At 43.1% G+C, this 26,019-nt stretch overlaps 1 protein-coding gene across 1 annotated transcript in view; it reads right to left on the reverse strand.

Moving 5' to 3' along the window:
* ttn.2 (titin, tandem duplicate 2) overlaps positions 1-24,002 on the reverse strand; it is a 276,686-nt gene extending 252,684 nt beyond the window's left edge. The window contains 18 exon segments of the mRNA XM_051959375.1: positions 2,478-2,620; positions 2,711-2,853; positions 3,191-3,382; positions 3,464-3,533; positions 4,805-5,063; positions 5,212-5,271; positions 5,547-5,771; positions 6,338-6,448; positions 6,533-6,781; positions 8,962-9,135; positions 12,612-12,687; positions 12,762-12,891; positions 12,894-12,975; positions 14,681-14,763; positions 14,855-15,142; positions 17,261-17,464; positions 18,255-18,357; positions 23,826-24,002. Coding sequence (XP_051815335.1) covers positions 2,478-2,620; positions 2,711-2,853; positions 3,191-3,382; positions 3,464-3,533; positions 4,805-5,063; positions 5,212-5,271; positions 5,547-5,771; positions 6,338-6,448; positions 6,533-6,781; positions 8,962-9,135; positions 12,612-12,687; positions 12,762-12,891; positions 12,894-12,975; positions 14,681-14,763; positions 14,855-15,142; positions 17,261-17,464; positions 18,255-18,345 — 2,580 coding nt within the window. The 5' untranslated portion in view covers positions 18,346-18,357; positions 23,826-24,002.
* Between the last annotated feature and the right edge of the window lie 2,017 nt (positions 24,003-26,019).

A 26,019-nucleotide genomic window follows, 5' to 3' on the forward strand; every position in this document is an offset into this window, starting at 1 on the left:
CAGCTAACTCTGCAGTTAACAATCAATATCAATAACATAATTTGATCACCGTGGACGTTTGTTCCGTGCTGTTGTTTAATTAACAGACTCTTGGTTTGTTCCTCAGTTGGTTGTGATCCATCAGAGATTCAGGAACTCTGGTGGTCCCAGTTCATCTTAAAGTTCTGGTTTGAGGTCATGGACCTCATCATTAGTCTTTGTCATGGTGCCCGTTGCTGCTAAACTCCCACAATGCTCTCTGCTTTAACATGAACTGTAGTCTGAGTGACACCTCTGCTCATATACATAATAAAGAGTAGACGCCGCATCGACCGCTACTGTCCATTGGGGCTGACGAGCGGTGGGGCCGCCATCTTGGTCCGGTCACTCGCTCCACTCAGCGCTGTTTGACAGCGCATTTAATCCATCTTAACTCTGAATATTAAACTGATTTTCACACATTTTTTTATTTTTTGCTGCAAACGTCATAAATGTAGCTATGATACAGGACAAATGGTTTGGCGTATTTTAATATTCATAGCGGGAATAATAGATAATAATAATAACAGGTAATAGAATATTCTGATATTAAGCTCGACTGTAGACAGGTATTTAGCAAACAATGTAAACACACACACACTAATATATGTTAGAGAAGCAGATAATGGCAGTAAAGTCAATTATTTTAATAATTTAAAGAGACAATATATGATTACGCTATATATACATGTATAAACTAAATACCGATTAATGAACACATATTTCTATATAAAACAATAGATAGAAGTTATATATCAGAGAAAATGAATATATATAAATCATAGATGGAGTATCAACATCATTCACATATATACAGGCTGTAATAGATAAAAGCTATATATCAGAGAAAATCATACTACATAAATAAATTATGTATGGAGTATTAATATAATCAATATATCAGAAAACTGACTAATGTGTTCATTATTTAGTTTATATATGTATATATAGTGTAATCATATATTGTCTCTTTAAATTATTAAAATAATTGACTTTACTGCCATTATCTGCTTCTCTAACATATATTAGTGTGTGTGTGTTCACAGTGTTTGTAAAATACCTGTCTACAGTCGAGCTTAATATCAGAATATTCTATTACCTATTATTATTATTATCTATTATTCCCCCTATGAATATTAAAATACGCCGAACCATTTGTCCTGTATCATAGCTACATGTATGACGTTTGCAGCAAATAAATAAAAATTAAAAACGCGTGAAAATCAGTTTAATATTCAGAGTTAAGATGGATTAAATGCGCTGTCAAACAGCGCTGAGTGGAGCGGATGACCGGACCAAGATGGCGGCCGTACTTCTCGCTGCGCAGCACCCCGAGCGGTGTCTATTCTTTGGCTGCATCCATATCTCCACCCTCTGGACTTGCAGACTGAGCCCTCGCGGACTTCAGTCATACGTAATGTGACGTCTTTACCGTCATCACGTAAAGTCTGCACGAGCGGGAGTCTACAGCATTATGAATGGAGCTAATAGACAGACTTGGAGTCCGTTTCAGTCGTTTCCGTGACACTGTTTGAAAAACTATCATGTAGTTTAATAAATTGAACAGTTTGCTCATCTGTCCCTGCAAATAAGATATAAATCCCATTTATAGGCTTTTTTGAGAGTGATCAAATCAACACATCGGCTATACACATCCAAAAACAGAAATGTTTATTTACAGAACCAGACTAATATTAATTAATTTGGGTATTACTTACATTGGAGGACGTGCTTTCGTCCTTTTTCCGCCATTATTTTTCTCAGCTCATGATTTAGGCTTCAGACTGCACAGCTTTTATAGGCCAGACGCAATAAAAAAATCGAAAAATTTAAACGTCACGTCCGTATTGCAATTAATTGTGGTTAATCAAACTGGTGAAGTCTGCAGAAGTCTGCACCCCAAGCAGACTCTCTGGAAGTCTGCAGAAAGTCCGCTTGAGGCCCCTTATGGACTGGATGAATTGTGGATTTGGACAGCCTTCAGCACTCCCGGACTTCCCGTGAACGCGCCTGCAAAGTCCGCGAGTTCGCAAGTGCGGTGAAGTCCAGAGATTTGGATTCAGCCTTTATATATGTCTATGCCTCTGCTGGTCTCTACAGGATTAAACAGGAAGAGGCTCCACCTGATGGAACAACCAGCAACTACAGCTGATCTACATTTGCTGACATCATGGAAAGAAAACAGGTTTTATACAGCACAACCCATCATCTAACACTACATTTACCCTCTTGTACTACATTTACCATCTAATGCTACATTTACCATCTAGTACTACATGTACTGTCTAATACTACAATTACCCTCTAACACAACATTTATCCTCTTTTCATTAAATGACTCAGATCGGATCAGTGCATTAACTGGATGAGGATGTCTAAATCGTTCATTTAGAGCAGACCATGAAATATGAATTGAGTATCATTGCAACTAGCTACAGAAATGCTCAGATCTAAAGTACCGTCTCTGAGACGAAGCTCATGGGGGTGGTGACCCTCCTCTGATCCAGCTCGTACTGACTCCCAGCCACAGAAGATTCCACCGTCGTTGTCACTTCTGTTTTATAAGTTACTTCCTGTTGCTTCATCTGTGCTTCATACTCCTCTGTAAGGACACAAACACTATTAGTTTCTGGTCCAGAAAAGCTTTCCTTCATGAACTCAAAAGGTTTTCAGAGAAACCAGGAACTCTGACCTTCCTCCAGCAGGTGGGCGGAGGCCGAGGCTTCTCCGTGAGGATTCTTGAGGAAAATGGAGTATTCTCCGGCATCATCAGCAAATGTCATGGAGATCTCCAGTCTGCACTCTCCAGTCTCCTTCTTGTAGGCAACTTTATATCTAACAGCAAAAACAAGACTGGTTATCTCCTGTAAATGTCTAAAGTGGATCAAATATCAAACATAAGAAACTACTGCAAGAAGCTGAAACAAGTGGTGAAATTATTAACGATGAGGTTTCACACTGAGAAAAATCCAACCTTCTGTCTGGGAAATCCTGCAGAGCATCTAGCTGTTGATAACACATGGCTGTTATTTACATTTAATTAACCGATTAACAACTGGAAACAAACAAAGAATGAACAGCCTCTATAAACAGCCCTGACCTCTAATAAACCATCTAAACCCTAGTTCAGATACCATAAACTGCATCCAGTAATAATGGTGTGTGGAGGTACCTGTATCCGGTGGTGAGCGGGACGCCACTCTTCTTCCAAATGATGTGAGGTTTTGGGTTTCCTCCAATCTGACAGTTGAACATGACGCTGCCTCCTTCCACCAGCTTCTGGACGGTGGGTTTCTTGATGAAGAAGGGAGCAGCAGGTTCTCCTGCAGTCACCTCCATCTGGTCTTTAGTCTCCACAGAAACTCTGCAGGAAGCAGCAGCTCATCAAACACTGCAGTGAACTTACAGAACAAACTGTTGGAACTAAATCTCTTTTAATTCTCACGTTTTCGCCTGTGTGATTCCAACTTCAGTGACAATTGACGTCTCCTCTCTGCTCTCAATTTCCTCTGACACTAAGACAGAGAGAGAAGCTTCATTCAGACGTTATCAGAACTTAAATGCTGTGTTTTTGTGCTTTAACCTGTAAATCCTGAACACTTTAAACCACAATGACAAGAAATCAGTTGGTTTCAGGTCATTTCTTAAAGCAGTTTGCAGACTTGACTCGATCTCAGTCGACTTCATGTGCCCAGATCTGCCCATCTCCAGCTTATCTGAGGAGTACAAAGTAAGCATGGAGATGATGCTACAGGATTCAAGTGACCCAATCATAGCTCACGCTGCCCCATAGCTGGCAAGTGAGGGGAGGCAGATCCCATTGGTGGCAACAAAGCAGGCAAAGGCAGCACTCAGACATGGGGACATTGTAGGCCAAGTGCCTGACCTGACTGGTCTTGGCCTTGAGACCAGCACCCCAGCCCGGAACAAAGCCACTCCGTCCAAAAGATGCAAGCTGGTGGTGAAGGAAGTACGACGGCAAGAGGAAGCAGACAGGTGACCAAAAGCCATCGCACAGGTGAAGCAAGGGCAGTGGATGACATGGGAAGGAGTGTAAAACAGGAAGATCTCTTGGCAAGAGCTGTGGGATACAGTGACGTTTAGAGTGAGTTCCACCATCAAGGTGGCCTATTATGTCCTACCATCACCCAAGAATCTCAGCCAATGGTATGGCGAAGAACCTGCATGCTCACTCTGCCTGACTCCAGCTACACTCAAACACATCTTAGTGAGTTGAAAGACCAGCCTCACTCAAAGCTTACACCTGGCGGTACAACCAGGTGCTCAAATGTCTGGCACTAGTGTTGGAGACGCAGTGAAGGAGTGTTCACGCCCTTCCACTCACGTCGATCCGATGGCAAGAAACAACATTTGTCTGGGAGGGCGAGGGTCCTCTTGGGTGGGCCCCTCTCCACTGCCTAGATCATGGGCAGTGGAGAGGGGCTTGCGAGTGGGGGATGCTGGTAGACTTGGACCAAAAGTTCTGCTTACCACCTGAGATCGCATCCACTGCCACTGTTTCTATGACTACATCACTAAATTGTTCACACTAGGAGACATCCCATAATACTGCTGCCTGCTCACAGTTGGTTTTAGAGGAAATGACCAGAAATCAGCTTCAGTGTTCAGACGGACCTCTGCATGGATGTAAAACTGATTTGGGGTCAGTTTTTAGCAGAACTCAGATGTGTTTTTCTGCTGAGATGATTTGAACTTCAGCTGTTTTGGCTGAGGAACATTAATGAAGCTACAAGACCAGAGTCAGAGTGACTTCCAAGTGTGTCACCTTTGACCAGCAGGTAGCAGGAGGTGCTGACGGTTCCCGCCTCGCTGGTAGCGGTGCAGGTGAAGCGGCCGCTATCTTCGGCGAACGCCTCGCGGATCACCATGCGGGCGACTCCGCTCTGATAGCTGATCTGGAAGTCGATGGAGCTCTCGATCTTGTAGTCCTCCCTGAACCACATGACGACGGGCAGCGGGTGGCCGCTGATCTGACATTCCAGCGTCACCGACTCCCCTTCGGTCACCGTCAGGTTCTTTAGGCCCTGAAAGGAAACAGTGCCACCATCAGACCAACTGTGGCTTCTGCAAACTAAATTTACCTTCTAACACTACATTTACCCTCTAGTACTGCATTTACCCTCTAGTACTACATTTATCCTCTAGGACTACATTTGCAGTTCCAGTACTCACAGCGATCAGAGTGGGAGGGACGACAGGTTCCTGAGCTCTGGTCGGAACCGCGGCTACTTCCTGTAGAAAACAACAATGAGTCAGAGACCCAGAAAACAGGAATTGGTTGGAGCAATTCTGTGAGGATGGAGGGGAGGCTGTTAGAACAGATAAAACCCTGCAGAGGACAGAGGGATGGAGGTCAGCAGGAGGACAGGTGGACAGGAGGAGTCCTCCTAATGAGGCAGTGAGGGGCAGCATGTGATTGGCTGAGGAGGTGAGGGGCAGCGTGTGATTGGCTGAGGAGGTGAGTCCACACATAGTTAAGGTGGAGAGATGATGAGCGTCGCACCAACCTGAGGCTCCCATTCCTCAAACTCCTCCTCACTCACTGCATAAGCCCCACCATCTAGCCGGTATCTGACGTCTCTGAACGGTGGTGGGAGGGAATCTGGCACCACATGCCGCTCTGCCCGCCGTGAAGGACTCGGAGACTTGACGGGCTTGATGATCTTTCTGGGGGCAGACGGCGAGGACAGCTCTTTGTGTAGAACTGCGATGGCAGAGCCGGCGATGGACACCTGACCGGCCAATGAGAAGAGCGTTACCGTGGTGACGGACAGGAAGTCCAAGTTCAGTGAGCAAAGATAGCGACGGAGTGACAGGAAGAACTATGGCACACTGACCAATTTAAAGCTGCCAGGAAGTGAAGGAGGCTGAAGGACTGAAATCGACCGCTACTGTTCTGATTATTATGTACAAAACATCGAGTTTAGTTTATGTTGTTCAAAGAAGTCTAGATGTTGGTGTTCTTAGAGGTCTAGGTGTTCATAGAGGTCTAGATGTTGGTGTTCATAGAGGTCTAGATATTCATAGAGGTCTAGGTGTTCATAGAGGTCTCGATGTTGGTGTTCATAGGGGTTTAGATGTTGGGAAACATGGGGAACATCACAAACACATTGAAATAAGATCCTCTGCTGCTCCTCATATGAAGCTGAGGGATGACGAAAGTCAGAAGTACTGCTTTGCCCTGATCCAGGATGTGATGTTTTAGTGCATCAGAGTGAATCACACTGCAGAACACAACAGTGTGTTAAGATGTTAAGATGAGATGGAGGATTTGGCGGCGGGTTCCTGCTCTTCTTACCTCAGAGCTCGGTTCATGTTTAGGAACAGAAACTTTAGAAACTGTGAAATGTGGAACCGGTGACGGAGCGACACAGGTGTGAGCGGTGGAGGTTTCAGAGGTTCTGTGGATCTGGACCAACAGAGCGTGTTGAGCGTTAAGACAGCTGAGACTCCCAACATGAACATCTGACATGAACTCAGTGAATCCTCCAACCTGAACTCTGAGCTGCTCAGCGGTCACAGTAGCTTCACGCTGTGGAGCAGCTTCACGTTGTGGAGCAGCTTCATGTTGTGAAGCAGCAGCTTCATGTTGTACAGCAGCTTGTTCCTCCTCCTCCTCCTCCTCCTCCTCCTCATCCTCCTCCGCCCGGCCGGCATCTCCGTGGGCCGGCTGGCGGACACGAGCCAGGTCGACGGCAGCCATCACTGTGGCCACCGCCTCGGCCTTTCTCCCTTCATCATTCTGGAGACACAACAAGCAGCACACAGACCTCAGAGCAGAAGAAACTCAGCAAGCCATGCAGAGGAACAAGCAGCTCAAACAACTTCTAGTTACCTTCCGACCCTCCTGTATTAACATATCCTTCACATCTCCATCACTGTCATATATACACATTTCTTGTTCACTATTTCAATTCATTATTACTACTACTATTATTATTGTTGTTATTATCATTACTATCATTTTTACTATTACTACTACTACTACTACTACAATAATACTAATTATTATTATCATCATTATTTCTACTTCTGTCAACCTCTAGGCTGCTTACAGGGTTCCAAACACATCTTTCATGGTGTGTAGCAGGGCTCAGTCCATTTTTGTTGACATACAGTATATCTGTAACTTTCTATTCTGACTCCTTCTTCTGTCTCATTTAATCCCGACAGTCAGCTTCAGCTAAACTTACCAAACAGCTTTAACTGGGAGACACCTTCTGCTCTGATGATGATTTATTATCATAATTTGGCTCCTGAGTCAAACTTTCTCATCAGTAAAACCCTGAATCAGTCAGACGTCCATCAAGTCAGATGGCAGGTTTGTAGGTCTGGAATACTTTTATTTTATGAGTGTGATGATCAGGAGTGAAGTATGAGTATTCCTTAGTGCTGCCTACTTACCTCATGTTGTATCTACTCTTGCTTTTGATAACAGAATAAAGTCAATAAAGAATGAAACAGTAAACTGAAGGTCAGTGGTGGTTAAAGTACTGCAGAATACATCATCACAGTGACAGGAAGGTAGAGCAGAAGTTGGAGTTGATGATGGTGGCGGTTTACCTGCCAGGCCTCAGACGGATCCACGGCCACCACCACTGTCACCATGGTAACGATCTTATCGTCACGGAAACAAGCTGGTTCTGATGCGTCACAGCGACACACCAATACATGTTCATTCCAACAGGCTTACATACAGTCAGTTAGTGACGTTAGAGAGTTTTACTGCAAACACCAGGTTTAATGTCAAACAGCTGACGAGGTTTAATCATGGTGGTTAATCAGAGTTTCATCTACTCAGAATAACTGTCGTTTGTTAGGCAGATTCAGGTCTGGTTTATTCTTTAGGAAAGAAAACCAAGTCCTGTAAAATATTTAGGCTGAATATCAACAATTTAATTTGTTTTCAGACCTAGGAAGAGGGGGTGCTCTATGAAGTCCAGGTTCTGGTTCCTACCAATGAGTCCTTTTAAAGTCTAAACATCTAAAAACTGAAACCTTGTCTTGTCTGGTCAAACTTTGACACATCAGATTCTACTGATGTTAGAGCCTCAACAGTTGGAGAAATGTGGACCAGAGACTGGATGTTAGTAGAAACATGGATCCATCCATAGATAAACACTGACAGGAACTTTATGGAGACATTAGACCAGGGGTCGGCAAGTAGATGTGCCTTCGGGCCAAAATGTTTGTAAACAATCGAACAGCGGGCCAACCGGGGGGGTGCGCTCCGATTCCGCGAGTGGGGGGGAGTGATACCGCGAGCAGTGGAGCTTCTACAGCTGATCGCTGCTGCTTGGGACACACGTCTGATTATGATCACAGATGTATTAAAAATGACTCCCGAGACACACACATGTTTTGCACACACTGTTGCTCAGTGAAATCTGGCTACAACTGTGTCCGACCAGTAGCGTAAACGCAGAAATGCCCGGCAGCAGCCAACCACGCGAGTTTCGTGTTGCGGTGATGGACTGGCTTGGCTCTGTGCCAAATCAAATTTTCAAAATCATCTGGTGGGCCAGATATTATTTCTGACGGGCCAGTTTTGGCTCGCGGGCCGTCAGTTGCAGACCACTGCACTAGACCATCCTGGATTGGAGGTTTTTGTACTTTTTCCTATTTTTAAGGTCCAGTAATTAAACTGTCTCTCTGTTGGATCCATTCAGTTGTTCTGATCTGATCAAACTGTTCTGTCTGTTGTCATTCTGCAGATATTGAAGAATCAAAACAGAAAAATTCTCAGGTCTGGAAACACAAACTCCCCAAATTCTGCAAAAATCTTTTACAGAACTTAGTTTTTGGTCCAAATAATGAGCCTTGGATCTTAATCAAAGACAGTAAATGGTTTCATTCTGAGCAGAACTCTGAGATCTTGGATTTAAAACTCTGAGGAACAAACTCATGCAGATGTTCATTCACCTCTCTGGTGGCAGCAACCTGCTGCTCCCAGTGCTTCTCCATGTGAAGCTGGCTGGCGCTGCTGACGCTGGTCATACTAGTCATGCTGGTCATACTGGTCATACTGGCGTAGCTGGCTTCAGCCATGTAGTCTCCCTGTTTCCATGGAGGCAGAACCTCACTGGAGGCTGAAACCTGCAGCAGGAGACAGTCTCAGTCTTCTATATAGTATCAACATAGCACTAAGTCACAAAGAACACACAATCAAAATCTGAACACGTTCTCAACCAATACTCAACCAATGATCAATTCATGACCAATAATCAACCAATAATCAACAAACAATCCATCAATGACAACCAACAATTAATCAATCAATAATCAACTAATGATCAATCAATGATCAATTCATGACCAATAATCAGCCAATGACCAATAATCAACCAATGATCAACCAATGATCAATCCATGAACAATAGTCAACCAATAATCAACAAACAATCCATCAATGACAACCAACAAATCAATTAATAATCGACCAATAATTGATTAATAATCACTTAATGATCAATCAGTAATCAACCAATAATCAATCAATGACCAATAATCAACCAAAAAACAATCAATAATCAACCAATGATCAATAATCAACCAACAATCAACCAATAATCAACCAAAAATCAATCAATCATCAACTAATTGTCAATCAATAATCAACCAATAATCAATCAGTAATCAACCAATGATCAATCAACAATCAACTAATGATCAATCAATAATCAACCAACAATCATCATCATCATCATCAAACTTTATTACAGACACAGGGTCCAAATTAAAAAAAACAGCACACATAAGAAATGTCTAGAGCAGACAACTGTACCAGTGACGCCACAGTTCAGAATGATAGCATGTGGCACTCATTTTGACATTAGTCAGACTCTTAATGATCGTATTCTCACTGTGATTGAGCCGACAAATAAACCTGTACACAGCGTTTCTCAAAACTGCATTAAATGTTTGAATCCCAGTAGAAACAAATAGGTGACTGGCACTCTCCCATCGAGGCTTCTTCAATATTATTCTTAAACAGTCATTGTATGCCACATTAAGTTTCCTTATGCTTGATTGTTTATAGTTACACCACAAGTGAGCCGTATATAACGATGTACAGTATGCTTTAAAAAGTGTCTTTTTTACCTCAGTTGTACACATCCCAAACCTGCAAACAAGCATATTGGCCTGAGCATACATCCTGCGGCACTGCCGTTGCACATCTTCATCATCTGACAGTTCATCCGTGATAAAATGTCCCAGATATTTGTATTTGCTGCACAAAGTCAAGATGTTGCCACATAATTTAAACTGTGGAAGACTTATCGTCTCTTGTTCTACAGATCATTATGACACTTTTACTTGTGTTATACTTGATGTCATACTTCAAGCCATACATAGAACAGACATTTAAAAGTTCTTGGATGCCAGCACTGCTTGGGCTCAATACAACAAGATCATCAGCGTACGTCAGATGATTTACAAGAGTAGAACCAATCATACAGCCAGTCCTGCATACATTTAACCGCTGCGACAATTCATCCATATACAAATTAAACAGTATAGGAGAAAGAATTCCACCTCGCCTCACACCATTGGTCACACCAAACAGAGCTGAGACACTACTGCCCCACCTCACCTGCATCACCTGATGGGCATACCAGTACGATAAAATTCTCAAAATGTACTTAGGAACTCCTTGCTGATGCAGTTTTATGAACAACTTCAGGTGATTAACTCGGTCAAATGCTTTAGATGCATCAATGAAGCATATAAACACAGACGAGTTTTTACTTTTATACTCCCTGATGATTTCCTTAAGAGCAAATATGCATAGGTCCGTGCCATGCTTTGACTTGAACCCGAACTGATTGTCCACAGAATAAATGATGTCTTGAATTCTGCACAATAGAACCTTTTCCAAGACTTTAGAAGCGATGCTAGCTAGTGCAATGGGCCTGTAACTGTCCGAGCTTCCCACGCGACCTGTTTTATCCTTTATGACAGGGACCAGAGTGATTGAGAGAAGTGCATCAGGCAGAATACCATGAGTCATACAGCAGGTGAAGCAAAGGGCCAGAAGGGGAGATAATCTGATGCTGGCATGTTTTAAATGCTCAGCATATATACCATCAGCACCACAGGTTTTATTGTCTGGCAGTTGTTTTATAGCTTGGTACACATCATGTGCCGTGATACTCACACACTCATTCTTGCCAATAGCTTCACATTTAAATTGTTCAGTGTGAATACAGTTAAAGAGACTTGAGTAATGCTGCTTCCAGTGCTCCACTATATCATCTGGACCACAAATGCCGTCCACAGAACAGGGCAAAGTTGTCTTACTGCTATTCAAAACGCGCACCTCTTTCCAGAAATTCAAAAAATTGTTAACCAAGAGCTTTCCAGCCAATGAATCTGATCTCATACTTTGCTCATTTTTTGAAATAAATCTAATAGCATACTTATATCTAGCATTAGTGAGCTTTTTGTTTTCAAAAACAGGTCCTTGTCTGGGTCTTCCAGCCTGAGCCCACTCTCATGTAGCTTCACGGGGCTGCTCATAGTACCCAGCTACATACCTGTTCCAACCAGGACGCTTGGTGATGTTCTTATTCATCAGCTTATTATATGGTTTCCCACTTTCAACAAGAGCAGTTATTATTTCATCATAAAACACACATATGTCTTTCCTGTGATCCGCATCAACACAGTTCGGATCATTACATCTGACAACATCATAAGGAATATTTATATTACTCAGCAGTTTGTCAGTTTGAATAAAATAAGCCATAAGGTCTGCCTTAGTAAGGGCCGACCAGTCCAGCTTCCCACTATGCACAGTGCTGTTACTTTTACTTTCAGACAGCATAGGCAACTGCTCAACTTTAACTGAGAGTGAAATTGGTATATGATCACCTGTAGCCAGATTGTTCAATATTTCCATTGAAGCAAGAGAGGCATGTGCATCTGATGTACTTATACAGTGGTCAAGCCACGATGTAGTATGCCATGCTTCACTGATATAAGTATAACTGTCAGTCGGCAACAACAGCTTGCTTGACAAAACATAGTTATGGTCATCACAAAACTGAACCATGTGTCTACCAAATACAGAATTCCCATCTGTTATGTCAGCATTCATATCACCCACCACATAGATACTTGATGAAGGACAACTCTCAACAAAAGAATTTAAAAAGGCAAGCTTATTTAATCAACCAATAATCTACCAAAAATCATTATCAATCAATTATCAACCAATAATCAATAATCCAGTACACATCAGATGTGAGAACAGTCAATGCGAATTACTGGAACTGTGTCGTTCCTGTTTTGTTTGCAGTTTTAACATCCAGACTGTCCACAGGAACATCTTAGATCTACTGTGATCTTCATGTTCCTCTTCATTCACGCTGTCTATCTACACTCTGGCTCCTGATTGGTTCAGCAGATCTACTCTGAACTGGTCAGAACGATGCTGTGGAACCAGCTGAATGAAGACTAGAAGACATTAATAGAAGTGAGGAACATCTGAGGAGTTCTGCTGTCCAGCGTGGACCTCCCGTGTTTCTCCATGTCTGGTACCACAGTGAGGATGAACCGAGAGGTCTCACCTGTTTCCTGCTCATCACAGGTGATTTAACAGGTCTGATGGGGGCCACGCACAGCTTTGCAGAAGGAGAGACGGGTCTGCAAACAAAAACACGACAGATTAAATCCTGAAGAACACCAGGAAAGATCAAATCAGTTCAGCGCTGTCCTACCTGACAGGTGTGGGCGTCGGCCCTTTGACGTGTCTGACAGGTGAAGGCGACTGCTGCCGTCCTCCTGTCACCTTGGAGACGTAGGAGGGCGGGGACTTGGAGGTGGGCTTCGGTGGGACCCTCGGGGGGTTTTGTGAGCCAGATGCTGGGTCATGATTCCTCCTTCGACATGCATCTCCATCATGGTGGAGGCCTGGAAGCTGGTCTCCACCTTCTGAGTTACACAGAGAAACATTCAGACCTCAACAGACCTAAGGTCTGAACTCTAAAGGAACCACATGGTAGGGTACCTCAGAGGTTTCTGCTGTAAATCAGTATGAAGGCTTTCAGATATCTAGAGGACCTTCAGACCTGCCTCACGACAATCACAGTTTCAGAGTTATCTGTGGAAAAGGTTCTTTATTGTGTTCATGAATCCAAACTCTTGGCGAAGTTAAAACTAAATATGTTTTGATGTAATCTCAAAGATCTGGATCCATCAAGATATTTTAACTGATCGGTGTCAAACGTCAGTCCGTCTGCTGTCCTAAAGGGAGAACACAATGTGAGGCAGGATGCTGATTTATTATAGTAATCAACATCCTATCGATCAATAGTCAATTAATCAATACCACATACTGATCACAGTGAATCCTGTGATGTTTCAGGTTCTTGGTTTGTTTCTTAGTCGGCTCTGATCCTTCAGTTACTGAGTCCAGGAACTCTGGTGGTCCCAGTTCATCTAAAACACCAGTTCTGGTTGGAGGGAATTAAGCTCCTCATTAGTCTTTGTCATGGTGCCTGTTGCTGCTAAACTCCCACAATGCTCTCTGCTTTAACCTCCTCTGGTCTCTACAGGATTAAACAAGAAGAGGCTCCACCTGGTGGAACAGCCAGGAACTACAGCTGATCTACATTTATTGACGTCATGGAGAGAAAACAGGTTTCCTGCAGTACATCCTACCATCTAGTACTACATTTATCATCTAGTACTACATTTATCCTCTGACACTACATTTACCCTCTAGTAGTACTAGAAGGGGAGTAGACCTGGATCAGGGAATCCAGGTAGGCTCCTACATCCTACCATCTAGTACTACATCCTACCATCTAGAACTACATTTACTATCTAGAACTACATTTACCTTCTAATACTACATTTACCCTCTGACACTACATTTATCCTCTAGTAGTATTACATTTACCCTATGATACTACATCCTACCATCTAGTACTACATTTACCATCTAGTACTACATTTACCATCCAGTACTACATTTACCTTCTAGTACCACAGCCTACCATCTAGTACTACATTTACCATCCAGTACTACATTTACCTTCTAGTACCACAGCCTACCATCTAGTACTACATTTACCATCCAGTACTACATTTACCTTCTAGTACCACAGCCTACCATCTAGTACTACATTTACCTTCTAGTATTACATTTACCCTATGATACTACATCCTACCATCTAGTACTACATCCTACCATCTAGTACTACATTTACCTTCTAGTATTACATTTACCCTATGATACTACATCCTACCTTCTAGTACCACATCCTACCATCTATTATTACATTTACCATCTAGTATTACATTTACCCTATTATACTACATCCTACCATCTAGTACTACATTTACCATCTAGTACTACATTTCCCCTCTGATACTACATCTAGACAGGGTTCTACTGGATCTTTACTCCAAGGTTCCAGCTCCAGAACTTTCAGGAACAGACTGAAGGATGAAATGCAGTTTTTTTCTTCGTGTACTGCAGAGATATCCAGTCAAACAGATAAACTGGAATGATTTTATGAACTCTAATGTACTTCAATTGTATGAAATGTGTGTAATCAGAAACTTCTGTCAGCAGATACTGAACATTAACTAAACAGATTGGGGAAAACAGCTGATCAAGACGTCACCTCACCTTCTGAACTCTGGTCTGAGAAGCAGCCATCTGGGACGTGGCTACGATAGTCTTGGTTTTCTTTGTCGGTATGGCTTCCTCACCTGCAACACAAACACCTGGAGGCTCAGACTGGATTCAGCATTAAACAACAACTCTTTAAGCTTTCTGTTAACTGTAGTGGTTGGTCCTCACCCTGAACCAGCAGCTCGGCGGTGGACGTGGCCCGGCCGCTGCTGTTAGTGGCGGTGGCAGAATACGTCCCAGAATCCTCTGGGAAAGCCTCAGCGATCAGCAGGCTGTACAGGTCTCCGTCCTGGAGGATCCTGAAGTCGGCGGAGCTTTGGATCTCGGCTCCCTCTCTGTAGAACTTCACCACAGGTGTTGGGATTCCTGTGACTCTGACATCCAGCCTCACCTGGCTGCCCTGTCTCACCGTCTGGCTCTGCAGTCTCTGGACGAAGTTAGGGGGCGCCGTCTCCACTGCAAAACACCAGGAGGCATTCAGTGAGGACATCTTACCAACAGGAACAACGGAGCAACAACATGTGAACACGAGTCAGAAGGATGTAAAGTCGTGAGGAGAGGAATGTAATCTCAGTTGAATCTCAGACCGCTGATGAACTTCAACACCTGGAACAAATTTCTAACAAACAAAAGAGGAACTCGAAGTTCTACAGGTTGTTTCAACACTAGAACAGGGTTTTCAAATCCAAAATAAAACCACACATCTCCATTCCTGACTGTTCCTAAAATGGGATAACCATCTGGTGAATTATTGGGGTTTAGCAGAAAAAGAAAATTTGTACCTTGAACCACTAAGAGGTCATTTCATAGGAGCCAAAAGTAGAAACCAGTATGATGTGACACTGACTCCATCTGTAGGCTCATGAAACTGGACAAAGCTAACGGAAATAAAATGTTTTCACTTTTGCTTTGTGTTTTCCTTCTACATTAGTTAAAATATTCCAATGTGTAAATTAGTTTGTTGTCTCAATTTATTTATATTTTTTTAACTCTATTTGAACATTCCCACCTGTAATGAGATATTCTAAAACTCTAACAGTAATAAACCACACTAACTGAGCTTCATCGCTGTTTTGTCCAGAGTAAATCATTTTAATTACAGATGCAGGTTTGGAGAAAAGCATCTGCTAAATGAAAATGGAAATTAGTCCTGTGATAGACTGTTCCCTGTCCAGGTGCATAGATAATGGATGGATGGATAACTGTCAATTGTAAACATAAAAATGAACCAAACTCCTGTGACTGTGCTGTGGGATCAGATCAGCTGATGCTGTGGAATCAGCTGATGCTGCGGGATCGGTTCCTCTCCTATTCCAACATTAAACCACAGAACAGAGTTTAGAAGCTGCTCAGAGGAGGACTGTAAGAAGCTGAGATGTTTCAAACAGAAATCTCACAGATTTCTATTGGCTGAAAGGCAGAAACACGGACTTTCTTTCAGTTAATCACTGATAATGAGATTATTCATACAAACTGTTCCACAAATCAATCCTGGATCTGTTCGCCTGTTGGCATCTTTCGGTTGTAAATGTGTGAAGAGCAGCAGAAAACTGATGAAATGAGGATTAATTCTGGTCTAGCTTCATCTGGCTGACGTTTGGTTTTAAACGATGATTCAGACACTATGTTCCGGCTGTTAATTCCTCCATAAACCTCCAGTTCTCGTTAAGGAAAGTTATGCTGCAGCAGCTGCATCTATATCGGTTTTATCACAGCGTCGGGTTACAGGCCACGCCCCCCCCCAGCTGACGGTGATAAATTTAGACTCAGAGTTCACCAGAGAGGAGGAGGATGGAGGGCAGAAGAACTATTAAACCTGAAGATAGAGAGGAGGAGGAGGATGGAGGGCAGAAGAACAGAACATACTGGGATGAATACTAACGAAGCTGCTTCTTCTGTGGTGGTTTAAGGTCTTCTAGTCTTCCTAGGATCTTCTGACATCTGATTCTCAGATGAATCAGGGGCTGATCAGGATGCTGTTTAACCAACTCATTGATCAATACTCAATAATCAGTTAATCATTCAGGTGTATGAAGCAGAAATTATTTAGTTTCTTCATGAGTTAACAGAGTTTATTTACAGCTTTACAGCATCAGCCAATCAGGGAACAGGAACCTGATCACAGCTGGTTGGATGTCATGAACCTCCTTATCAGTCTTGTCAGTCTTTGTCATGGTGCCTTGTTATTAGCTAAACTCCCACAATGCTCTCTGCTTTAACATCAACTACCTGTAGGAACCACCACTACCTGGTCTCACCTGTGCCATCTATCTGTCCTGGTCCACTTCGTCTATCTGGTCTGGTCTACCTGTCCTGGTCCACCTGGTCTAGTCTATCTGGTCTGGTCTACCTGTCCTGGTCCATCTGGTCTGGTCTACCCGTCCTGGTCCACCTGGTCTAGTCTATCTGGTCTGGTCTACCTGTCCTGGTCCATCTGGTCTGGTCTACCTGTCCTGGTCCACCTGGTCTAGTCCATCTGGTCTGGTCTACCTGTCCTGGTCCACCTGGTCTATCTGGTCTGGTCTATCTGGTCTGGTCTACCTGTCCTGGTCCACCTGGTCCAGCTGGTCTCACCTGTAACGAGGAGTTCAGCGGTGCTCGTGGCCTGCCCGGCGCCGTTGGTGGCTCTGACAGAAAACCTCCCGCTGTGTGCGGCGGTCACAGCGGGGATCCTCAGAACAGCGCGGCCGTCGCTGAACGAGATCTGAACGCCGGGCAGAGCGGCGGCGGAAAGAACCTGGCCATCACGGAACCAGCTCACCTCAGGAACTGGAGAACCTGCAGAGGGGAGAACAGCGAGTGGTAAACGGTCCGTGGTCCACTGATAATGCTGTTTCAGGGCTATCTCTTGTTTCAGATGCTAATGCTAAGCTAGGCTAGTTAGCTGTGAACAATTCCAATCATCAACTACTGTACAATCATTAATTAGTCTGAGTTATTGTTAAATAAAAACTGTAAACTTTCTGATTTCAGCTTCTTCAGTAAAGATTTTCTGGTTTCTCTCCTGACAGTAACTGAAGATCTCTGGACCAAACCAGACATCTGAAGGAACTCTGATCCATGTTTTAGTCCAAACAGCTGATTGGTTCAACCAGAAGATAATCGATAGATCAGTTAATTTAGACACCATCAGACATCCAGAGGGGATAAAAAGCTGCTTTAAGGCTGACAGACTGAAACATGCTCAGCTCTTCATCAGCTTTAAAACTGGTGAGACCTCCAGGCTGTAGACCAGGGGTGTCAAGATCCGTTCCTGGAGGGCCACTGTCCTGCATGTTTTAGATGTTTCCCTCTTCCAACACAGCTGATTCAAATGATCAGGCTCGTTATCAGGCTTCTGCTGAGCTTGATGATAAGCTGATCATTTGAATCAGGTGTGTTGGAAGAGGGAAACATCTAAAACATGCAGGATAGTGGCCCTCCAGGAACTGAGTTTGACACCCCTGCTGTAGACTATGCCTTTGCTTTAATAATTTAACGAATCTTCTCTGAAGCCTTCAGAGGAGGCTTTTGCTGTGTACTGATCAGTTTGTGCTGCAGAAGAAAGACTATAGGAAGTCCACCTTACCACTAACTGTAGCCTGGAACGTCGCAGCACTACCCTCCAGTGCTACGACGCTCTGCAGCGGCTGAGTGAACGATGGCGCCTGAGTTGACATGTTGTTGGCAACCTGCAACACAAAACACACAAGAGTCACAACTTTATCTCCAACAAGTTCTTCCACCAAACACAGGTACAGCAGTTTACCGTCTGACCATCAGATTCATGACCACAGACAAACACCGGGTGGCGCTGCTGGGAAATCCACATTTACCCCAGAGGGAGGATCATCAGAACCACAAGAGTCTGGCGTTTCTGCCAAACAGATTCTAATCCTGTCACTGGAGACTCCTAAACTATAGGTTTAAAAGGATCAATAAGGACTTTTTCTAGATGTTTGGAAACAGCCTCCTAATATACGTTGTGTTTATTACTATCATGTTTCTTCTTCTCTAAACTCCACACAAGCAGATTGAAATAGGAATTTTACCTTCAGACAAACTGGCAGCAACAAGGATTTAAATTCTGAGGATTTAGATTCTGAAGTAGATAGCTAAGATTTAAAACACCAGAAGGACGTCAGCTCTGAGACTCCTCAATTATTTAGAACTCTGGACTGGATGTCAGTAGAACAGTAACAGAACTCTGGAAGATTCAACCTTAGGAGAACAATAACAGCAGGACTGAGTTTCTGCTGCGGTACTTTTCAGCCAGAACTTACTGAAGTATAAATACTGCCATACCCGGTTCATCACGTATAAATACTGTAATACCCAGTTCATCACGTATAAATACTGTAATACATGAACCAGGTATTGCAGTACCTGGACCTGTTGGACCTACTGGAGGGGGTCCTGGGTCAGAAATCACGTTTAAGGAACTGAAACACAGACAACAAGAATCCCACAAAGATGTCAGCTGGAGGTAAAAAAACTGAAGTTCTCTGACCTTCACACATCCAGATCTGCTGATTCTAGTCCAGAACTTGTTCTATCAGACTGAAGCAGGAAATGAAACAACTGGATCCAGTTAATGATAAACCAGATAGAACATTCCAGTTACTGATTAACCAGTAGAACCGGTCCATCAGAACGCTGAGTAACCAGTTCTTCAACAGGTTTCACTGTGATGCTAATGTGTCTCCTAACTGTCCTGCTCCCTTCTCAACCCCCTCCACCCCCATCCTCAGCAGTCAGAGGGAGATCATGGATCCTCCTCACCATCACCAAACATGATGTCAGCGAACAGCACAGCCGGACCGGACAGTCCCAGGATGTTAAAGGCCTGTCCAGCTGGGGGAGCCTCTTCAGGACATCTACAACGTGAGCCTGCATCAGGGAAAGGTGCCCTCCCTGTGGAAGACCTCCTGTCTAGTTCCAGTCCCCAAGAAACCACACACGAGCCAACCAGAGGACTTCAGACCGGTGGCCCTGACGTCACACGTCATGAAGATCTTGGAGCGGCTCCTGCTTCACCACCTCAGGACCCAGGTTCAACACACCCAGGACCTCTTCCAGTAGGTCCAACACACCCAGGACCTCCTCCAGTAGGTCCAACACAGCCAGGACCTCCTCCAGTTCTCCTATCAAGTAAAGGTGGGGGTAGAGGACGCCATCTTGTACCTGCTGCACAAGGCTCACTCTCACCTGGACAGATGGAGGTGCTGTGAGGATGATGTTCTTCTCTAACATCATTCATCCTTCTGAAGACAAGCTGAGCAGCAAGGCAGTGGACCCACACCTGGTCTCCTGGATTGAGGACTACCTCACTCACAGGCTGCAGTTTGTTAGACTGGGTGGCTGAACATCAGACACTCTGGTCAGCAGCAGGAGGCGCCACAGGGCGCTGTTCTGTTCACACTATACACATCTGACTTCCAGTATGATCTGAGCTCTGCCACTTTCAGAAGAACTCGGACAATACTGTGATTGTTGGATGTGTGAAGGGTGGACAGGAGGGGAGTACAGGGGCCTGGTGGAGCTCAAACCACCTGCAGCTGAACACTTCCAAGACCAAGGAGATGGTGGTGGACCTCAGGAGGAATAGACCCCATCTCCAGCCTATTTCCATTAGGGGCACAGACGTGGAGGTGATCAGCACCTATAAGTACCTGGGAATGCATTTGGACAATAAACTGGACTGGTCACACAACATGGACATCATCTACAGGAAAGGACAGAGTTGTCTGGACTTCCTGAGGAGACTGGGGTCCTTCAACATCTGTAAGAACCTGCTGTGGCTGTTCTACTAGTCTGTCGTGTCCAGTGTTCTCCTTTATGCTGTAGTTTGTTGGGGAGAGAGTATTAAAAGAGGGACAGACTGGTGAGGACAGCTGGATCAGTGGTGGGACAGAGCTGGACTCTCTGGTGTCAGCAGCAGAGAGAAGGACCCTGGAGAAGATTCTCTCCATCCTGGACAACACACAGCATCCTCTGGACAGAGGAGTGTTCAGCTCCAGTCTGCTGCCTTTTACCTGCTCCATCAACAGACTCAGGAACTCTTTGGTCCCCATCAGACTGTACAACTCATCACTGAGTGGTCAGGGGGGTCAGTCTGGATCACAGTAGAATGAATCAATGTGATTGTAGAATGTCTATGCACCTTACATAGTTTTATAACTAAGGTTGGTGTCTACCTGTCAAAATCACTATAAACCACTTAAATCACTGTGCCTTGAAACGTATAAGTATTGTATATCAACTTTTAATACATTTATTTCTATAGATTTTAAAATTAGAAGTGTTTTTTCTAGTATTGTGCATCAAGTTTTTCAGAGTATATACTAACCCTTAATGTTAATGTTACTAACCTGGCTGTGCTGTGTTTTTGTTATTTTATTTTATGTTGTTTTGTGTAAGCTGCTGAACACTTGAATTTCCCTCAGGATTAATAAAGTATCTATCTATAGTCTATCTATGGTCTATTTATAGTTTATCTATAGTCTATCTATCCATCTACTCCTGTAACTGAACTTTTTTTTAGTGAACTTTGGCGCCCCCTGCTGCAGACATCAAACCAGTAACTAGAACAGCACTCAGTACTCCTCCAAGGCTGCTCATTCCTTCTATCATTTCCGACGACTGATGTTAGCGGGTCACGTGATGTAGGCAGCTGATGTAGTGTTCCCTTGTTGTCATGGTTACAGTGACGCCTTGCTGCTATCTGGCAATGATACAGAAATCTTTAACCAGTCCATGGATCCAGACTATAAGCTGCATCACTGCCAGAATCTAATCATTTGGTCCTTGTGTCATTTCTGACCTTCAATGGAAATTTCATCCAAATTTGTTGGTCTGTTTTAGAGTAATGTTGCAGACAGACAGACAGACAGACAGAAGTCCACCTCTGTTACAATGAATATATATGTCAGGGTAGAGACTGCGATTTGGTAGAACTGGAGTTTCTACCAGTAGAGATTGCGATTGGAGTCTCTACCAGTAGAGTTTGCGATTGTAATCTCTACCAGTAGAGATGGAACTTTAAATCTGACCCCTGACCCTAACCTTAACTAACCCTGACCTTTAAATCTGACCCCTGCCCTGACTCCTGACACTAACCTTAAAAGTCTAACCTTAGCCCTGACAAATCTCTACTGGTAGAATTGGAGTTTCTACTGGTAGAAACTCCAATTCTACCAAATCGCAGTCTCTACCCTGACATGTACAAAGTGAACCTCTGAGGGTTTTCTGGCTCTGGATCCGTCTTTGGGTCAATTTTGATCTCTGAGTCTGTTTCTTATCTGACTGAAGCTATTTCAGACCTCCTGATAATCTAAAGTGTCTGTTAGAAGATAAAGGCTGCTGTATGAACCAGAACCAGAACGAGGACCAGAACCAGGAGGAGTCAGATTAAAAGATCCAGAACAACAATAAACAAGTTCCAGAGTCTTTGCTCTCATCATAATCAAACATTAGTTTCTTTCTTTAAATGGATCTAACTACAGTCAGAACCAGAACCAGACCCTGTAGTCTCCTGATGGTGGTGCTGCAGCAGCATCTACATCTCAGACAACAGATCAATAACTCATTTATCTGCTGATAGTTTCTATATGAACTGATCAAACGATCGATAAAACACTTGTTCACCAGAACATGTCAGACACCTGTTGGTTCCATTCTCCTGTCACTAATCAATAACTAATAATCAATAACTAATAATCAGATCAGGAACTGAAAGTTCAGCTGGACTCAGTGATGAACAACATTATCAGTTCTGTTATTATTAGTAGTAGGGTTGGTCCTGGATGGTCCTGATTGGTCCTGGTTGGTCCTGGATGGACTTGATCCTGGATGGTCCTGATTGGGCTTGGATGGGCCTGGTTGGGCCTGGTTGGGCCTGGATGGACTTGATCCTGGATGGTCCTGATTGGGCTTGGATGGGCCTGGTTGGGCCTGGTTGGTCCTGGATGGCTGATCAAAGCCTGAGTCTAAGTAGATCAATACTTAGACTCAGGTTTTTTTCCTGGGTTTTAAACAGAACCCAAACATGTTCCAGACGACACTGAATCACTTTTACTAACATGCTAACATGTTAACATGCTAACACGTTAACCCTCTGCATGTTAAAGAACACCACGTCAGGCTGAACAGAACAGAGATCCAGTCGGTTTAAAAAAGTGAGTCAGAACTGAGGCCGATGGGTTTCTAACAGGGATAAAGTACTTTTACTCAAGTATTTGTACTTTTACTGCATTATTCTGACAGTAGCAAATCTACATGAAGTTATTAAGACTCATTAGAAAGCAGATCGTTACCATTTAGAAGCTGGGTCTGTTGTCAGATGAAAGGATTTAACTCCATATTTTAACTTTCTGTTTCACAGTATTTATAACAGCTTCATATATTCTATATCAGCTTCCTCTGGATCTGGTTTCATGGTTTTTTAATAAATATCAGAGTGATCATCTCCTCTGAAGCTTCACCTCTTCAGTAAAAACTTTTTAAAGATGAGTTTTATGTTGAAATATAAACTAAAAGATGCATCAAGACCAACAGACTGAATTAAATCTGATGTATTCCTGGTTGGACGTCCAGTTTTTTAATAACAGCAGCAACACAAAGTCCTGAAACCGATGGACTAGTTTCTCAATAACCATGTAAATATAGAAATAAATAAACTAGAATCAGACCACCTCATTGCAACATCCAACCTTCAAAGTTTATGACAATTTGTTGCTTTCTCACTATAACTGTCTGATGACTCATGAACAGAGTTTAGCTGAAGCCTATAAATAATGAGCAGCTGCTCTGCCCCTGGTGGGGGCAGTTAACTCTAAAAATACCACCAGACACCTCCCTGATTGACAGCCACCATGTGCTGTACACAGCAACTGATACCCCGCTGCTGATTCCCTTAAAAAGCAATCAGACGCCAGCTGGGCTCCACACGGATGCTCTCAGAGGCTATTCTGGGAGTCCAAGCTTCAGCAGCAGAACCCAGCAGAACCCAGCAGAACCCAGCAGAACACAGAAAGATACAGAACAATGCAGCAGAACTCAGTTAAATGAGGGAAAACTTGGTTAAACTAATCATCAGATGAGCTCCAGGAACATGAACCTTCAGTAACGTTCAGCTTTCATCCATCAGTCCAACACTCACCTGAAGCTGCCTGCTGCCCAGAACCGGGCCGATCGCAGAACCTTTGAGTCCAGAAACAGAAAATCCAAAGCAGAGCCGGAACTTGAAGAACCCACAGAACCAAACAAAACTACAGCCTCACGCCGTAGTTCTGTTCCTCCTGACAGCAGTCCTCCAGCCGAGGCGCCCAGGCCGGGAACGCTGACTCTGCTCGGACCGCTGACGCTCGCCCCGGGCCTTTATACCGCCTTGACATCACAGCGGGAGGAGCACGCTATTGGTCGGCCCCACACAGGGCATCATGGGAGGACATTTATACAAGCTGCAGCAGCTGTCAGGAGCATTGCCTCTCATACCCCACGTTTATTACCCCACTGTTAGTTTAATTTCATGCAGATGAATCCAGTTTAAAATAAATTAAATCAGTTTATCAGGATTTAGTTCTTTTTTAGGTTTTTTATTCCACAAACTTCTCATGAATGAAGCTGAAAATCAGCAAGACAAACTTCTGGTCAGTAGTTTTATTTATAGATTAATAGGAAACTGTAATCTAATCGATCTACTCCTGTAATCACATTACATTGAAGATATATATAGTTATGTATAGAATATACACGACCGCAGCCATAACAAGGACATTCATGGATGATCAAATATTAAACATTACACTTTAATCCTCTATTTAAACATTTATTTCATTTAATTAAGATTTTTTTTTATTTAACAGTTCTTCACATCTAGTATTGTTTGTTCAAAGAGAAGAATTCTGGAAAAATTAAAGGGATTTGAAGGGAAACAATGAATGATTCACTGATTATTGATTCACTGATTACATGATTCCCTGATTATTGATTCACTGATTATTGATTCACTGATTAATTGATTCACTGATTATTGATTCACTGATTAAATGATTCACTGATTATTGATTCACTGATTAATGATTCACTGATTTAATGATTCACTGATTAATTGATTCACTGATTAATGATTCACTGATTTAATGATTCACTGATTATTGATTCACTGATTAAATGATTCACTGATTAATTGATTCACTGATTAATGATTCACTGATTAAATGATTCACTGATTATTGATTCACTGATTATTGATTCACTGATTAAATGATTCACTGATTATTGATTCACTGATTATTGATTCACTGATTAAATGATTCACTGATTAATTGATTCACTGATTAATGATTCACTGATTTAATGATTCACTGATTATTGATTCACTGATTATTGATTCACTGATTAAATGATTCACTGATTAAATGATTCACTGATTAATTGATTCACTGATTAATTGATTCACTGATTAAATGATTCACTGATTATTGATTCACTGATTAATGATTCACTGATTTAATGATTCACTGATTATTGCAGCTTTTCTAAAAAATTGCGATAGAAGTTGCGATGTTTTAAGCTTATTTGCTGTGATGAAATTGCGGGAGACAGTGACAACTGCTAAAAAGCTGCATTTTTTCCAGCTTGTAGAACATGTTTCAACACTGTAATTGAAAATATTTATTCCAAAATTAATTATTTTGCGTTCCAACCCATTTCCACAAAAGCTGACACACCACGGTGGGACATTAGCAGCAGCCAGACACTGGTTTAACAGGACGTGGTTGGTAGATTTGTGGCACAAAATGATCATTTACTATTGAATGAATCATATTCGGACATATCTGTCAGTGGCTTAAAAAGTTCATTTCACTTCCTGGCACACACATGTTCACACACACACACACACACACACACACACAAGCTCACGGCTTGTCACGTAAACTAACAAGAACAGCACTGAGAGAGCGCAGTCCTCCACCAAGACAGGTGTGTGTTCTGCATGTATACAAACCGAATCGCGTGGGCTAAATATGGAGCCGGCAACTGGAATTGATGGGACTCAGAAACACCCCCACAATTTAATCAGTTGTTCCTTGTGTCGTTTCCGATACGTCCACTGTGGTAGATTTGTTGTAGGATCACTATGATGTGATGATCAGCAGGCTGCTGAGGTAGTGTTCACTTGTTGCCATGGTTACCGTGCCGCTACCTCAATGGGAAATCCTTCACAAATCCGTGGATCCAAACTTTAAGCCGTATCACTGCTGAAGTCTAATCATTTGGTCCTTGTGTCATTTCTGACCGACCCTGAAAACTTCATTTAAATCCCTGGTTCTGTTTTTGAGTGATGTTGG

This window comes from Acanthochromis polyacanthus, chromosome 14 (genome assembly GCF_021347895.1).
Source record: "Acanthochromis polyacanthus isolate Apoly-LR-REF ecotype Palm Island chromosome 14, KAUST_Apoly_ChrSc, whole genome shotgun sequence".
NCBI classification, from domain to species: Eukaryota; Metazoa; Chordata; class Actinopteri; family Pomacentridae; genus Acanthochromis; species Acanthochromis polyacanthus.